The following is an 18,562-nucleotide window of genomic DNA, read 5'->3' as shown; positions in this document are numbered from 1 at the left end:
CGGATGCCTCACCTGTTGGGAGAGGGGCTGGATGAGGATGACCTCGAAGAAATCGAGTTGCCCGCGTTCCACCGGCCGCCAGCCGAGAAGTTACATGTCCATCAACAACAGGTGAACTTAGACCCGCTGCCCAGCCAAGGGTGGCAAGAAGCCCAGGATCAGGCACCTGCTGTCCGCTTGGTCAAGACCCTGGTGGAACAAGGCTCCGCCGGGATAGACCCTGCCGCCCCCGCCAAGGCCCAACGACTGTGGAAGGAACGAGCCCGGCTGTATCTGCACCAGGGGAAGCTGTATCGGGAATTGATTAACCCAAAGACCCACAAGACCCGCCAGCTGGTGATCCCCCAGGCTAACGTGCCCACTGTCCTACGGGCATACCATGACGGTGCCGGGCACTTCGGGTGGAAGAAGCTGGAGATGCTGTTGAGGGAGTGATTCTATTGGAGCGGGATGCGGGAGTCTGTGGAGGCCTGGTGCTGAGAATGTGGCCCTTGTGCATTGAGAAGGAGGGACGAAGCCAGCCAGAAGGCCCCATTACACCCAATCATTACGCATCAGCCCCTGGAGCTGGTCGCCCTCGACCACGTGAAGCTCACCCCTAGCCGAAGTGGGTACACCTACGCTCTGACCATTGTAGACCACTATTCAAGATTCATGGTGGTTGTCCCAGTCAAGGACCTGATCGGCCGTACCGCTGCTAGAGCATTCCAGGCCTATTTCTGTCGACCACACGGGTACCCGGAGAGGGTGCTTACTGACCGGGGCCCGGTGTTTGAAGCGGAGGTATTTCAGGAATTCTGCCAGTTGTACGGCTGCAAGAAAATTCGGACCACGCCTTACCATGCCCAGACCAATGGCATGTGCGAGAAGATGAACCATCTGGTCCTGGGTCTCCTCAAGACATTACCGCTGGACGAGCGGAACCTATGGCCAGAAAAGCTACCCGACCTAGTCGATATGTACAATAACATCCCTTCCAGCTCTACCAAATGTACGCCGGCGTACCTGATGAGAGCCCGGTCCGGTCGGCTGCCAGTAGACCTGGACATGGGTTTGGAAGCCCCAGAAGCCCTCACTCCAACTGCTGGATGGGACACTCAGTGAAGGGCGCAGTACCGACAGGTACAAGAATACATAGAAAAGAACTTGTGCACGAGTCGGGGACAGCAGGAACAATGCTTCAATAGAAAGGCCCCTGCGGGTCCCTTTCAGCCTGGTGATGTACTACTGAAGCGAAAAAGAAGAACCCATAAGCTGGATGACCAATGGGAGAAGACCCCGTATGTCATACAACCCACTGAATGGGAGAATGGGAAGGCCTACCAGATCAGTCGTGATCAGGGGAAGACTCTGGCCACGGTTTCCAGGGACCACCTGAAGAGGTGCCCACCACCGTTAAGGGTGGCAACTGAAATCCCGGTTCCCAGACCGTCGGGGGAGAAGAAAAAGGAGGTAATCCACACCATGATGGCCGATTTCCCGGCAGATTGGCCTACGCAGAACGGCACCGTGCTTCTTCCAGTGATACTGTTCCCACAAGCCGTGGAGGAAAAAGAGATGGAAGTAGCCGCCAATGAACCAGTGCCCAGGGATGCACCTGTACCCAGCTCCCCTATGTCTCCGCCTGCCTCACACGATGTAGGGGAAGAGGAACCGGTTGTCTCCTCTGTCCCCTTGTTACCACTGACACTGGGCCCCGTAGGTCCACACGTTCCAACCTAGGCAGGCCCCCGCTTAGGCACAGGGAAACCGACATTCAGGGGTGCAGTCCATTGATTGTGTAAATGAGTAAATGAATGATGAAAGTAATCAAACCGAAGATGTCACCTGATTGTCGACTGTGATTGATCCGGCCATTGCCGGCAAGTTGTCCCCGTAGGGATCCTTTGTTACCGTGCATACGAAACTGCTTATGAACATGCCTGAGAACTAGCAGGGCACCCACAAACTAGTGGAAATGTAAATATGTTGGCATGTTTTCGTTGCCGCCTCCGGAGAGGCAGATTGGAGGAAGGACCCGCAGCAGAGTAGGCTGGGGCCTGGCCACCACCTGGACCAGTGGCCATCCTCCGGGGGTCAGGGGTCCCCCATGGACGTGGGGTCCCCTGAAGTGACCGTAGGGTGCGAAACACCGTACCCGTTCCCGCTCGGGCAGCCTGGATCTGGACTGGGGTCAAGGGGTGCTGCCCACTTTTTTGGTGGCAGCATCAGGGCCAGGTTGTTTGGGTGGGAGAGCGGAAGCCGACCGTTACTAAATAAAAATGTTTTTGTAACGTTAAAGAACCGTGCCTCCCGTTATGGGAAGATTCATAAAGATGTCTTGTTGAATGTTTTTCATATGTTTTCTACCTTTTTTTACAGTTTGAAAAATAAAACCGGTGGTGGACGGGCAGCCCGCGGACGGTCTGCATTTAACCAAGGGGGAATGTGGCGCCCTGGACTAGCCAGGTCGTCACAGGGACTACAACACAACACCCCCCCTCCACCCCGAGATAGGCACATCAGCCAGACACAAATCCTTGTTGCCTCCCTCCAGGGGCTGATGTCCACACCAGGTGGGGTGGAGCCAAGTGGTTGGCCCCACCCACTGAGGAGTTCACAGTCCTGGAGGCAGGAAGCAGTAGTCAGATAGAGTTGAAGTTAGGGAAGTAGTAGTGGAGGAGCAAAACTGACCGTGTCCGGGTACGTGGCCCGGGCACCGAGAGCAAGGTTGGCAGACAGTGGTGGCCGTCTGCAGAAGAAGCAGATCGATGCGGAACCGTAGGACCGGGGACGGGCGGTGGCCCGCCGGTACCGAACCGGGGAGCGAAGTGAAGCCAGCACAAACCGGCAGGGCCTGCGGACCCCGACCAGGCTTGGAGTCGCCGTTAAATAGGTCAAATCCGTTAGTGACCGGAAGCCCAGGGGTTTCCTAGCAGCCAAGACCCGATTGAAGGCAACCGTCCAAACAGCAAAAGGGAAATACAGCTACCGCCACAGCTAGAGTTCCCAGGGCCAGAGCCTGCGGGCAAAAGGGCTCCTCCGGCACATATCCACGCTGGGGAGCGGGTTACCGGTGGGAAGCCATCGGGACCGAACACACACAAAAGGTGCAGGGAAAGGCAGCCACCACCAACCGTCCGGGAGAAGCCACAGCAGCCGGCTGCGGGACCTGTCCATCCAGCCGTTTGTTTTACAAGAGACTTTGCATCCATTTGTGGCTGAGTGAGTACTACCATGCCGATCGGCACCGCACTGAGCAGTCCAAGCGACCCTGCACCTTGCCAGCCCTGCTTCCCCGTCACCCCAACCGGACCCCGGGACCACCAACCCCTACCCACGAAGGGGGGGAAAACATCTCAGCTGCTCCCTAACAACGCTCCCGGGATCCCCGTCACCAGCAGCGGTGGTTCCCACCTTCACCACAAACCGTGGGTGGCGTCACGGACCAAACCAAACCATCCCAAACTACCCCTTTCACTCACGGGCGAGGAGCGCCGCTTGAGTCCCCGGATCCGGCTCACCGCTCGAGCCACCGAGCAGCAGCAGCAGCAGCAACGCCGGACCTGGGCGTTAGCGAGCGCAGCGGCGGCGGCGCCCTCCCCGCCTGCGACAGTGACGCCGCTATGACGCCGCACGAACCGCCCACTTAGAAAGGATGCAATTCGCTGGTCACAGTGACATCGCTTGGCAGGTAAGTCCGTGTGATGGCTCTTAAAGACATTGTGCGCCACTGGCAGCGATTTGCCCGTGACGCACAACCGACAAATGCGGGTGCTTTCACCAGCGACATCGCTAGCGATATCGCTGCGTGTAAAGCCCCCTTTAGACTCACAGATGAGAGTGTACATAGAAATTTGAGGCCCCCCTAGCAAAGGACTAGCACATAGGGCTGGCTCACATGGGTGTATAGTCTCTAATGTGAGAGAATCAGCCCATTATGACAATGACACTTAGCTCAAACTCTGATCTGAGTGTGAGCCGAGAGTCATTCATTGTGATCCATTTCTCTTGTATGCAAGAATTGGAGCATCACTGATAAGAAGATGGAGAATTTAATTTCTCCTTCTTCTTCATGGTCTGGGTTGGCGCATACTTGACTTCACTGGGATTTTCTTGCACCCATAGACTTGTATAGTGGGTGCTTGTCATTCGTAATTGGTTGCACTTGCAGCATGGTGCTATTTTTTTCTCGTATTAGCATGCGAAACGTAACGTAAACATTGGATAGCACGCTTGTGTAAGCGAACCCTTAGATGGTCGATGTTCACCATGGGATCTAAGGGGCTAGACTGCCGTGATCAGAGCTAGCTCCAGTCACAGCAGTAATTAGGAAGTGTTTGCTGTGTAAAGCAGCCAGTATCAGCTGGGAATGGCTCAGTATGTCAGGAGAAGAAGGAGGTCTCAAGGCATGGGGCAATGTCATTAGCCACCAGCACCTCTAGCCCCCTGGGCCCCATAATAGTCACATGGCCTGCCACCAATGGTAGTATACCACTGGTCAGAGAAGAAGAGCAAGGAGAGGTCAGCAATGAAATCACCTGACTGTGACCGTACATGTAATGGTATTAGCTAATTTATATAGTATTGTGCATTTGTTAAAGTGAATCACAATCAGCTCCATCAGTTGGAAGACGTCCATAATTTCAGGTTTTTCTTGCTTAACTTGTTAAATAAAACAATTGTCACATTGATTTTACTGTTACCCAAGAAAAGACGTCTGCCAAGTCCAATAAAATTCCACTGTAGAAACTATTTTTTTTACCTATGTAACTTTTAAGAGTGTCTTAACAGTAAAAAAAATAATAGATTGGGCCATATTGTCCTAAATATGGATTATTTTGGGGTTATAGTCTGAAGATCTTACCTATTAAGATCTGCACCTATTATGGGATGATAGCACTCTATCCACATCTAGAGGTGACCAGAGCCCATAGAAAAGCAGTGTGATGTGACTGACGTTTTGGCTGTATTGTGGTTGGAGGCTATTCTGTGGTCACGGTGTGTAGCAGTTATTATATGGGCACTGTATTGGGCTGCTATGTGACGTGATTATTGCTTTATGCTATAATTTGGGCACTGTAATAGCTATTATGTGGATACTTCTTTGCTTATTTGGTCATTTATGTGGTTATTTTTGGTCCTATACATGCTATTATTTGGAACCTCTGGTTACTATTACGTATTCACTGGTTGGAAATGTTCTTTTACTTGGGTGATGTTACTGTAATTATGTGGGTACTGTGTGGTAAAGTCAGAACTAATGAAAATACAACTATATTTTCTATGCTTGGTATTTGCAGCTGTATTTGGCCAGCGTCTAGCAGACACCGTAGCGTATGAGAAGAAATTTGGAAGACACATGGTTCCAATATTAATGGAAAAATGTGCAGACTTTATCCTTCAAAACGGGCTGAATGAAGAAGGGGTATTCCGACTTCCAGGACAGGACACTCTGGTGAAGCAACTGAAAGAAGCTTTTGATGCTGGAGAAAGACCTTCTTTTAGCAGGTACACCATACGGTAGAGCTAGATACCATTACTAGATACTCGGTGATGTCATTAGTCTATATTCTTGATACAAGACTGTCTTTCTAATGCCTCCTATTAGTTGGAAATCTTCAAAAATAATTCCGTACATTTCTATAGCCATCGAACATAGCATCTAACAAAGCCAAGCAGAAGCCTTCTCTAACCGTGAGCAATAACTCTCAAAAAAGTGCTGTTAATAGATGGGTATCTCTGGTTTGGTTGCTAAAGTGATGGACATACAGGATAGTTCCCCAGAAGAAAGCTATTTTCCTTTCTTCTTTCCAAAAATCATTGCCCCAAAGACTTCATACCAGCTGGATCTCCAAAAGGAGATCCACTACCTTCTACATTACTTTAAAAAGTTTACCACTAGTGATGGGCGGACTCTCAGATAATCGGGACCAGAGGGTCCTGGTTATCTGGTTTTTAAAATCCGGTCTTGGGTCGGATTCCAGACCACATATAAGTCTAAGGGGACAAGAATGTGGTGATTAAAAATGGTAGTAGAAGGGATAGGGAGATGTGAGCAAGCACGCTATACTTACTGAGTCTCGAGTAAACGCTCTGTAAACTGCTCCCACGGCTGCCCATTCACTTCTAGCGCAGCGCATTAGACTCATGCATATTCACTGCTTCCCCCGCCCACTAGCATCTGTGATTGGTTGCAGTCAGACGCGCCCCCACACTGAGTGACAGCATTTCTAATGCTTCCAATCACAGACCCGGTCTGCGTGTCTATCATAAAGTAAAAATAAATAAAATATTTGGCTTAGGGTCCCCCCATATTATGATACCTAGCACAGATAATGTATACTGTTACAGGCTGCAGTCCCCGAATGCAGCTTTTTAAAAAATTATTTAAATAAATAATTTAACAAACTGACGTGCGGTCCCCCCCCAATTTTGATACGCAGCCAAGATAAAGACCGACAGCTGGGGGCTAGTATTCACAGGCTGGGGAGTCCCATGCTTATTGGGCCAAACCCAGCCTAAAAATATCAGCCTGCAGCCATCCAGGATTGTTGCATCCATTAGATGCAACAAGCCCGACGCTTCACCTGGCTCTTCCTGATTCAATGTAGTAGAGAAAAAAAAAGGGTTTTCAGCTCACCAGTTTGTTGTAAATTTAGCTGGATGAAAGCTCCTGGATGGTGCTCAGTAGAACAAGGGAGGCTGTAGACAATCAAAGTGAGGAGGAACTCCGGCACAAAACGTCCATGCAGACAGAAATTGTTAGAGATTAAAAAAACATCATAATGATTATGACTAAAGACCCAGCGTCTGAAATGCGTCAATCATAAGAAATTTATCCTCACCATGTTTTTTATCTATTAGAAATTAAAGATGTTTTGTTAATCTCTAACAATTTCTGTCTACATGGACGTTTTGTGCCGGAGTACCTCCTCACTTTGATGCTCTTCCTGATTGCACTGGTGCGGTGGCAATCGGGTAATGAGGGGTTCATAACAGGCCACAGCTGCCACTAAGCCCTAGATTAGTAATGGGAGATGTCTCTGAGACCCCCCCATCACTAATCTGTAAGTGAAAAGAGCTAAACACAAACACCGGAAAAATCCTTTATTTGGAATAAAATATAAAAAAACACCCCCTTTCACCACTTAATTAACTCCCAAGACACCCCTGTAGGTCCAACATAATCCACACGAGGTTTCACAACTTTTCCAGCTCTGCTACATCTGAAATTGCAGCGCGTGATCGTGGAACATGTAAAAGCAGAGACTGAGCTCCAATCAGTGGTGACATCAATCAGATTAGTTGCGGTCACAGCAGAAAGGTTCCCACGGTCATACACCTGAGATTGCAGGGAACCTGACCGCAGGTGACTTCATTAAACTCAAAGACCTCACCTGATGTCAGGTTAGCTGCGGTCACAGGTGGATGATAGATGGTGTGAAAACTACAATAATGTTCTACCACGAGTGAAAAATCAAAATACTTAAAACTATATCTTTCTGTAAGCTCATACACATTGTACATTGGTCTTTTCAGGGACACCGATGTGCATACCGTGGCATCTTTGTTCAAACTCTACCTTCGGGAACTTCCTGAACCGGTCTTTCCATGGTCCCAGTATGAAGACTGTCTGGCATGTGAAAACACAATGAGCATTGATGAGCAGAAGGTAATTTACATCAAAATGATAATGCTGGCCAAAGAGCTAAAGTTTAGAAAGACTTAAGCTGGGTTCACACATAGCGACAGCGACAACGACGTCGCTGTTACGTCACCATTTTCTGTGACGCAACAGCGACCTAGTAAGTTGCTGTTATGATCGCTGCTTAGCTGTCAAACACAGCAGATGCAGCAGCGATCATAACGACACACGTCACTGTGGAAGCCATGCTGCACTTGGTAACTAAGGTAAATATCGGGTAAACATTACCCGATATTTACCTTGGTTACCAGCGCACACGCTTGGCGCTGGCTCCCTGCTCTCCTAGCCAGGGTACACATCGGGTTAATTACCCGATGTGTACTCTGGCTCCGGCTACGTGTGCAGGGAGCCAGCGCTAAGCTGGTGTGCTCTCACACTGCCAGTGCCGGCTCCCTGCTCACGTAGCTGGAGTACATATCGGGTAATTAACCCGATGTGTACTCTAGCTAGGAGAGCAGGGAGCAGGGATCCGGCACTGGCAGCATGAGAGCGGCGGTGCTAGTAACTAATATAAATATCGGCTAACCAAGGAAAGGGCTTCTTGGTTACCCGATGTTTACAGCTTACCGCAGGCTGCCAGACGCCGGCTCCTGCTCCCTGCTCGCTTCAGTTCGTTGCTCTCTCGCTGTCACACACAGCGATGTGCGCTTCACAGCGGGAAAGCAACGAGAAAAAAATGAAGGAGGACATTCAGCAACGAGCGGCGACCTCACAGCAGGGGCCAGCTCATTGCTGGATGTCACACACAGTGACAGCGACGTCGCTGCTACATCACAGAAAATGGTGATGTAGCAGCGACGTCGTTGTCACTGTGTGTGACACCACCTTAAAGCCTGCCTGCAGATTCCACAGGATGGGTACTTTTATGTTTTCTTATTCTTTAGAAAACCAAAGACTTTAGTTCCCAGTTTCCTGCTTTTTCTGAAAACCTTACACAAATTTCTAATTTTTTTGTACTTTAGGCACTTTAATGGGAACCATGTTGTACATGCACAATATAGACAGGCACAGGGAGCAGTGAGCCCTAAGGGAGAACCAATATAGGCCTGTTCCCATGACGCTGTAGGAAAGTTTCATGAACAGAAGGGTGACCTAAGCTTCAGACCGTATTGTCCCCCCTCACCCATGATTTTTTTGATGTTGTACTTGCCGAAAAGCTAGTGCCTATGTAGGCCTATAAAGCCCAATCTAGGAAAGCTCCTTCCTCCCTTCAGCACTTTATTGTCTTGATTACTTGGATGTACTGAGGATATAGTGAATGTGTCCTGTATAAGGTGTTTGAAAATATTTCCTTATGTTTCCAGGGCCATGAAGAACTCATGAAACAGATAAAACTTCTTCCTAGAGAGAATTACAATCTCCTCAGCTTTATATGCAGGTATAATCTCCATGTCTGAAATAAGTGAGTCCTCCCAGCCAGCCACAATACATGACATGTCCATGTAGAGTGTTACTCAACACCTTGTGTATTTTCCCACATGAGGTTACACAATCACCTCTGCATACCCACATTCTGTGACTAAACTACCGTACACTCCCATTATTTGACTTCCATTGATGTTCATAATCCTAGACTTCAACTGCTGATGCAGAACACACCTATATCCTACACAGAGACCATGGCTGTAATTTCCCCTATTCAGCAACTGTATAATGGATGCAGTTTTATAGTGAAATGTAATGAAATATTTGTTTTAAGCATTTTGAAAAAAAAAATGGCTATAAAGTTTGTAGTCCTCAAATAAATCTTCAAAAACATTACTTGTGAACATTTGGGTTCTGAAATTGTACCATCAGTTAAAGGGAATCTGTCACCAGGTTCTTGCTCCCCCATCTAAGGTGGGCTTTACACGTTGCGACATCGCTACCGACATATCGTCGAGGTCACGTCGTTAGTGACGCACATCTGGCGCCGGTAGCGACATCGCAACGTGTAAATTCTAGGTGCGACGATGAACGAGCACAGAAGCGTACAATATCGCTGATCTGTGTAACGTCGTTCATTTCCATAATGTCGGTTCGACCGCAGGTATGATGTTATTTGTCGTTCCTGCAGCTCCACACATTACTGTGTGTAAACCCGCAGGAACGACAAACATCTCCTTACCTGCGTCCCGCCGGCAATGCGGAAGGAAGGAGGTGGGCGGGATGTTATGTCCCGCTCATCTCCGCCCCTCCTCTTCTATTGGCCGGCCAATTAGTGACGTCGCGGTGACGTCGCTGTGACGCCAAACGCACCTCCCCCTTGAAGGATGGATTGTTCGTCAGTCACAGCGATGTCGCTGACCAGGTATGTGCGTGTGAAGCTGCTATAGTGATAATGTTCGCTACGGCAATAATAACTAGATATCGCATGTGCGACGGGGGCGGGTGCTATCGTGCTGGACATCGCTAGCAATTACTGGCGATGTTGCAACGTGTAAAGGACCCCTAAGAGCAGCATAATGTAGAGACAGAGACCCTGATTCCAGCGATGTGTCACTTACTGAGCTGTTTGCTATCATTCTGATAAAATCAATGTTTTCTCTGCTGCAGATCTAGCAGAGCTCAGGAATATGCTGGACTACCTGCAGCACACGAAGTAGTCCTCTAATGATAATCTACTGCAGATTAACCAGTGATTTTATCAAAACTAGACTAAGCAGTCCAATAAGTGACACATAGTTGGAATCAAGATCTCTGTCAGGACATTATGCTGCTCTCAGATTAGGTGGCAAAAACCTGCTGATGGATTCCCTTTAATACCAATCTGGTACATTCAGTGATTGGCTGTAAGCTCAAAGGGTGTTGTTTTTACTATTGGGCCGTACAAAATTAAGGTTTGGTGATTATGTGGACTCTGGCAGACCAGTCCAACCCTGAATTCCACCATGTTTGATCCTTCTCTTCCTAACATACTAGAGTTTCTTTTTAAAGGGAACCTGTTATGTCCAGAAATTATATCTGCAGACATAGGATTAATATGCATGTAAACAGTGATTAAATCATGTCTGCCTTCCTTGTTAAAACAGCGGCTACAGGGAAAAGATGAACTTATATTCTCCTTGTAGCCGCTTCTTTCCAGTCATCGGCGGTGCAAGGAGTGGTTATAGTCACTATACAGTGAGCGTGATGTAATCACTTGTTAGCACTTTGATTGACAGGGTGCTCTGTACATACAAACTGAACACACAAGCTGCAGAGCTCTGTCAAAGTACTGGGAGATGATTACAGCATGCTGACTTAATTGTGACTGTGACTGCTCCCAGCTCTTCCCTGATGAAGTAAGTGTTCTCAGGGACTCCAGGGAGGATATATCTTTATTCTTTTCCAGTAAGTCTAATTGCACTTGTCGCGGGAGGAGGAGGGGACGGTGCACTCACCCACTGCTCAGGTCCGGCTGCTGCTGCTGCTCGGTGGTGGCTCGAGCGGTCTGCCGGATCCCGGGGAATCGAGCGGCGTTCCTCGCCCGTGAGTGAAAGAGGGTGGTTTGGTTTAGGGATATTGTCCGTAACGCCACCCACGGTTGTGGTGAGGTTAGTGACACCACCGCTGCTCTGGACGGGGATCCCGGGAGCGGTGACAGGGAGCAGCTTAGATGTTGGTTCTCCCCTTTGTGGGTAGGGGGGTTGGTTGTCCCGGGGCCCGGTGAGGGAGGTAGGGATGGTTGGCAGGCGGGTTACGGGGCTTGGTGAGGTGCAGGGTCGCCGGGGCAGCGCTGTGCCGCATGGCACGGTAGTACTCACTCAGCCAGTAATTCACACAGAGTCTCTGGTCAAACAAACGGCTGGATGGACGGGTCCCACAGGCGGCTGCGGTTGTTCTCCTCCCGGCAGGTTGATGGTGACTGCCTTTCCCTGCACCCGTGTAGTGTGTACGGTTCCAATGGGTTCCCACCGGTAACCCGCTCCCCAGCTTGGATGGATGCTGAGGGAGCCCCTTTTGCCCGCAGGCTCTGGCCCTTGGAACTGTAGCCTTGGCGGTGACTGTGTTTCCCTCTACGGTGTGAGCTGTTGCCTTCAATCGGGTCTTGGCTGCTGGGAAACCCCGGAGGTTCCCTTCGCTAACGGATTTGACCAATTTGCGGCGACTCCAAGCCTGGTCGGGGTCCTTAGGCCCTGCCGAATGGTGCTGGCTTCTCTTTGCTCTCCGATCCGGTACCGCCGGGCCACCGCCCGTCCACGGTCCTTACGGTTCACTCTGATTAGCCCCTCCTGCAGGCGGTCACCACCATCTGCCAACCTTGCTGTTTGTGCCCGGGCCACACACACGGACACGGTCAGTCTCCTCCTTTACCACTTCACTCTTCAACCTCCAAAACTAAACTGACTCCTTTTCCCACCTCCAGGACTGTGAACTCCTCGGTGGGCGGGACCAACCGCCTGGCCCACCCCCTGGTGTGGACATCAGCCCCTGGAGGAAGGCAACAAGGATTTTGTGTTTGGCTTCGGTGTGCCTAACCGGGGTGGGGGTGTGTTGGTGTTGTTCTGTGACGACCTGGCTTGTGCAGGGCGCCACATTCCCCCTTAGTAAAATGCAGACCGTCCGCGGGCTGCCCGTCCATCACCGGTTTTATTTTGAACTGTAAAAGAGAAAACAGTAAAAACATTTAAAACATAAGCATTTTTTTCATTCTTCCCACATCGGGAGGCACATCTCTTATACGTTACTAAACGTAACGGCTTCCGCTCTCTCCCACCCAAGCAACCTGGCCCTGATGCTGCCCCTAAGCAAATTGGCAGCACCCCTTGACCCCAGTCCAGCACCAAGTTGCCCGAGCGGGTTCTGTCTCTTTCAGGGGACCCGCGTCCATGGGGACCCCTGAACCCCCGGAGGATTGCCACCGGTTACGGTAGTGGCGGGCCTGGGCCATCTCTTTCCTCCAGGCCCATCCTCCCAAATCAGCTTCTCCGGAGGCGGTAACGGTTTCAAGCCAACATTTCTATTTACATGCCACTAAGTTTGTGGTTGCCATGCAAGTTCTCGGGCTTGTCCGTAAGCAGCTCCTTATGCAAGGTTTGCAGACAGTCCCTTCGGGGACAACAGTGCTTCGTAGCCAACGGGCTACCACAAACAAAACTGTAGGGTCCCAACGAAGACTTGCCGTAGGGTCCCAACGGGGACTGTCAGCTGGGTCCCAGGGGCCATCCACAACACCTGGCTCCGGTACAGCTTCCTCCTGCAGCTTTCCCATAGTCCACCATCGAACAGCACGAGCCCCCAACGCCACCCTCACACAGGGGTGACACTGTCCCACAGGACTCCATTTTCAGCTGCCGATGATGCGGGTACGACTGCTCCTCCAACTGGACTCCTTAGCCTTGAGGGCCGTCTGGAATGTCAGCAGAGTCCCAATGGGGACTGACAGCAAGGTAACCGGGAACCGCTACCATGCTCTAACTTTTCTTTCTTAATCAGCAATCCCGCGGCGCAGCTGCCTTTGCTGCCGCTCCCGGTGCGGAGCACTTTCTGCTTGCTCCGGTTCAGGCGGTGTGGGGGATGGGCCCAGACAGAGTCCCCCCGTGCCGGCTACGATCGGTACCTTCGGTAATGAGGGACCCCGCTGTGACGTGGCCTGTTCTGCCTCCTGGCAGCTGCATCCCCGCCGTGCCTCAGCCGAGGCCCGGTGTTTGGGAGCGGTCGACGGGACTTGCGGTGGTGGCCTCTGGTCGAGGGTCGCCTCCGCTGCGGCCGGGCGGACTGCCGGGGCCGTCGTCATCTCCATCGCAGTCGGGATGAAAGCTGGGACGGGTGCCAGGGCGGTGGTAAAGGTAAGGCCCGGGGGCCGCAGGTCTGGGCCCTTTCCCACAGACGCTGTGGGCTCCGCTACCGGTGGCAGGGGTAACGGGTCAGTCGGGGCGTTGGCTGCGGGCATGGGCAGTGAGGGAGGTAGCGTGGTGGACGGCAGTAGGCCGGGCCCCTCAGCCGTATCGACCGATCCCTCGGGGACATAGGGGCATGGGTCGCTTACCCGCTCCTCTGAGACCACCTCCACTTCAGATGCCCAAACGGTTGCGGCCAGGCCCTTCATCTCCGACGTCCACTTCGCCAGCATGAAGTGGACTTGGGCCAGGAGCTCCTGGCACATCTTGCTTCTGGATCCAGGAACGTGTTTCAGCAGAGTCCTGGCGTCCCGCACGCTGCAGCGCTAGTTACATGCGGCTGCGACCACCACTCCTCCAGCGGCTCCGTCGGGCGCAGACATCTTGTTTTCGTCCCCCTTAGTCTTTTTCAGGTACCTCCTCTACAGGGGCGGGGTTTCGGCTTTCGCGCCTCCACTGCTCGAGGAGACGCTCGAGCGGGGACTTTTCGCGCCCAAAATGGCGGCTTCTGAAAATTTTCAGCCGGACACCTCCGGCGGTCACAAGGCGCACCTCTACCAGGCGGCAGAGCGGTAAGATCCTGTTCGTGACGCCAAGTTGTCGCGGGCGGAGGAGGGGACGCTGCGCTCACCCACTGCTCGGGTCCGGCTGCTGCTGCTGCTCGGTGGTGGCTCGAGCGGTGGGTCGGATCCCGGGGACTCGAGCGGCGTTCCTCGCCCGTGAGTGAAAGGGGGTGGTTTGGTTTAGGGATATTGTCCATGACGCCACCCATGGTTGTGGTGAGGTTAGTGACACCACCGCTGCTCTGGACGGGGATCCCGGGAGCGGTGACAGGGAGCAGCTTAGATGTTGGTTCTCCCCTCCGTGGGTAGGGGGTTGGTTGTCCCGGGGCAGTTAGGGAGAGTGAAAAGTGGAGGAGTGAAGTGGCAAGTGAGAAGCAAACTGACAGTGTCCGGGTACTTGGCCCGGGCACATACAGCAAGGTTGGCAGATGGTGGTGGCCGTCTGCAGGAAAGGCCGATCGACGCAGAACCGTAGGACCGGGGACGGGCGGTAGCCCACCGGTACCGAACCGGGGAGCGAAGAGAGGCCAGCACAAACCGGCAGGGCCTGCGGACCCCGACCAGGCTTGGAGTCGCCGTTAAACCGGTCAAATCCGTTAGCGACGGGAACCTCCGGGGTTTCCTAGCAGCAAAGACCTGATAGAAGGCAACCGTCCAAACCGAGAAGGGAAATACAGCTACCGGCAAGGCTAAAATTCCCAGGGCCAGAGCCTGCGGGCAAAAGGGGCTCCTCCAGCCTATATCTATGCTGGGGAGCGGGTTACTGGTGGGAAGCCATCGGGACCGAAGATACACAACAGGTGCAGGGAAAGGCAGCCACCACCAACCGTCCGGGAGTGACCACCCCAGCCAGCTGCGGGACCCGTCCATCCAGCCGTTTGTTTTACCGGAGACTCCGTATACATTATTGGCTCAGTGAGTACCTCCGTGCCGTCCGGCACTGCACTGCCCCCGCGACCCTGCACATCGCTAACCCTGCCTCCCCAGTCTCCCTCCCCAGACCCCGGGACCACCAAATCCCCTTACCCACGGAGGGGAAACAAACATTTTGGCTGCTCCCTGTCATCGCTCCCGGGATCCCCGTTCAGAGCAGCGGTGGTGCCCCAACCTCACCACAAACCGTGGGTGGCGTCACGGACCAACTCCCCCAAACCCAAAACCACCCCTTTCACTCACGGGCGAGGAGCGCCGCTCAAGTCCCCAGATCCGGCCCACCGCTCGAGCCACCGAGCAGCCAGCAACAGGCAGCAGCAGCGCCGGCCCCGAGCGTTAGCGAGAGCGCAGCGGCGGCGGCCTCCTCCCCGCCCGCGACACAACTTTTTGACAAGTTTAAAGATACGACAAGGCAAATACCAAGGCCAGGTATCCATCCACAGACAGCTGTTTCAGGGTATTGCCCCTCATCAGTGTGGAGTAGGATTCTGGCCAGGTGGGAGCCATGCCTAGTAGACCAACAAGACAAAACAATGGTGATCTCCTAAAAAGAGCCACTCCTTGACTGGGTCCTTCCCGGAGGGATATCTGGCTGGTTTCTGTGTCGAGACTCCTAACAGAGGCTCCACGGACTTTTTTGATTTGCATATTTCCCAGGGAGCAATGCACCTAGGATTTCACTGTGTTGCGCGCCCTCGCTGGCTGCCGGCAATGTTTTCTCTGGCTGGTCTCCCCGAGATCTGTGATTGCTTTGTCTTATTTGCACTGCACTTAATGTCTTTTAGACGTCGGCGTACCTGCATTATTTTTGACACAGAAGATACTTGAGGAAAACATTTTTTTCCTGAATCATCTATTCTGACGACTGTTTGGGCGATTTTTGCCATGCATTTTGTTTTTATTTATATTTCATATATGGCCTAATAGTGGTTACCAAGCAGAATCCGCCAAAAGATTGGACTGGTCACTACGTACTATTAGTTGCTTCTTGGCTTTTGAAGTCAGAACGAGGTAAAAGAAGTTACAAAACACGACACAATACACAGCAAGAGTTGTTTCATGTGGGTTTTTCAAGGTAGTATACAGCCTGAAAAAGAGCTTAGACAGAGGACCCCAACATGTGGCTTGGGAGCAGGGACTGTGACAAAAAAGTTGTCCTGGCACACAAACCCCACCAGTCCACATACTAAAACATCCCCCACCCAACAATCAGTGAATTTTGCTTTACTGGGTCATGTCCCTCACCACTCTCTTAGACTATGTGCGCACGTTGCGTTCAGTAACATGCAGAAATGAACGCATCCTCTGGCAGAATTTGTCATTGTCAAATTTGGTTTTGACCACACAAACGCAGGAAATACGCAAGCATTTTCTAGCGTTTTTGCCGCGTTTTGGCCGTGTTTTACATGCAGCTGTGTGGCGCCCTGGCCTAGGATCCAGGTCGTCACAGATAACATACAAACACCCCACCCCCACTAGACAGGGACAACAGCCAAACAAAAACCCTTGTTGCCTCCCTCCAGGGTCTGATGTCCACACCAGGTGGGGTGGAGCTAAGCGGTTGGCTCCACCCACCGAGGCGTTCACAGGCCTGGAGGCGGGAAAAGTGTCAGAAGTTGGAGTTTGAAGTGAGAGGAGTAACACTTGGGTGTCTGGGTTTGTGGCCCAGGCACTGACAGCAAGGTTGGAAGACGGTGGTGGCCGTCTGCAGGAGTGGTGGAGCAACGCGGAACCATAGGATCGGGGACGGGCGACGGCCCGCCGGTACCGACCGGGGAGCGAAGTGAAGCCAGCACACACAGGCAGGGCCATCAGACCCCGACCAGGCTTGGAGCCACCGTCAGTAGTCAGATCCGAATGTGACTGGAACCCCAGGGGTTTCACAACAGCCAAAGTCCCGATTGAAGGCAACCGCCCACACCGTGAGGGTATACAGCTACCGCCTAAGGCTAGAGACCCAAGGGCCAGCGCCTGCGGGCAAACTGGCTCCTCCGGTACCCATACACCGGGGAGCAGACTACCGTTGGGAATCCATAGGAGTCAGAAAGAGAACATCAAGGTGCAGGGAAAGACAGCCGCCATCACCTGTCTGGGGAGAGACACTGCAGCCGGCTGTGGGACCTGTCCATCCAGCCGTTTGGTTTACCGAGGACTTTGTACCTTTCTTGCTGAGTGAGTACACCCGTGCCATCCGGCACCGCGCCGCGCTGTCCCTGCAACCCTGCACCTCACCAACCCTGCTTCCCCGTCACATCATCGGGTCCCGGGACCACCGACCCCTACCCACGGAGGGGGAAAACAACATCCCAGCTGCTCCCTACCATCGCTCCCGGGATCTCTGTCACCAGCAGTGGTGGTGCCTATCTTCACCACGACCCGTGGGTGGCGTCACGGACTAAATTCCCCAAACCAACCACCCCTTTCACTCATGGGCGAGGAGCGCCGCTCGAGTCCCCGGATCCGGCCCACCGCTCGAACCACCGAGCAGCCATCGCAGCAGCGCCGGACTCAAGCGTTAGCGAGCGCAGCGCAGTGGCGTCCTCCCCGCCCGCGACAGCTGCAGAATGTCACTACTGGGGCTGGTGTTAATTCAGCCTGGGTGGCAGGCCCTCCGCAAGGAGGGCCGGGCCCCAGAGGATGGGTGATGTGACGGGCGTCGTTAGAAAGTAGTCCACACAGAAGTTTAGTGCAACTGGTTTTTACTCACTGCTGGTTGGTGGTAACTGGTTACACGAGGCCTGCTGGTTTCACCTCCAGGTCCCCTTCATCCCAGTGCCAGTGTAGAAATCTGGTACCTTCTTCCCCTGCACCTGTCTCTGGTAAATGGGTCCCCATGGCGTAGAGCAACTGGGGGTCCCCCTCCGGTGGTTAGTCCACTTCTGTCCGCCTGACGGTAGCGTGAACCCAGTGGGGTTGGAGTCTCTGGTCCTGTCCCCGGTTCTCCCTTTGCTACTGAGTCTTCGGATTTTTAGGGTCAGTGAGGTCCTTGATGGTCCTCTCGTTGTGAAGGTGTTAACAGGTTGGGTTGGAGATCTTTCCTGTCCTAGGGTCCTGTACCCCGTCGGTACTTAGTTCCAGGAGTACTCAACCGTACTCTACCGGCAACTACTCTCCTGGGTAGCAGGTCACCGTTAACCACGTGTCAGAACATCTCCTCACGTCCACCTTCACTCCTCTCCTACTACTCTCTTTCTGATTACTCTCCCCAGTCTGCCCCTCCCACCTGTTCAACTAGTGGACTGGACTGGCTCCACCTCTAGGCGGCCATGCATTGGTCCGACCCTAGCCTTGTACCATTGTATGGAGGATTGTTGGGGAAAACTGGGATTACCTGGGGTTTTTGTGTGTTACCGGCACTGGTCTCCCGGTGCCCTAGAGGGTAGACCCTGCATCCTGGTGGGGATGCAGAACCTTGTAGCACCCTGATGGCTTCAGGGACGCTACATATATATGCAGAATAATACAGATACTGTCAACTACACTCAGTATATATGGCAGAAGAAATGGAACTGTACAGTGTGTATATATATATAAAGTAATACGGATACTGAGAATAACACCCAGTACACAGGAAAAGT

At 52.5% G+C, this 18,562-nt stretch overlaps 1 protein-coding gene across 1 annotated transcript in view; it reads left to right on the top strand.

Moving 5' to 3' along the window:
- Positions 1-18,562, top strand: part of ARHGAP25 (Rho GTPase activating protein 25) — a 179,360-nt gene that overhangs the window by 149,238 nt on the left and 11,560 nt on the right. The window contains 3 exon segments of the mRNA XM_075342918.1: positions 5,283-5,490; positions 7,522-7,654; positions 8,992-9,065. Of these exon segments, the coding sequence (XP_075199033.1) occupies positions 5,283-5,490; positions 7,522-7,654; positions 8,992-9,065 (415 nt within the window).

The sequence above is a fragment of the Anomaloglossus baeobatrachus genome, chromosome 4 (assembly GCF_048569485.1).
Source record: "Anomaloglossus baeobatrachus isolate aAnoBae1 chromosome 4, aAnoBae1.hap1, whole genome shotgun sequence".
NCBI classification, from domain to species: domain Eukaryota; kingdom Metazoa; phylum Chordata; class Amphibia; order Anura; family Aromobatidae; genus Anomaloglossus; species Anomaloglossus baeobatrachus.
This window is presented reverse-complemented; position numbering and strand designations above follow the sequence as displayed.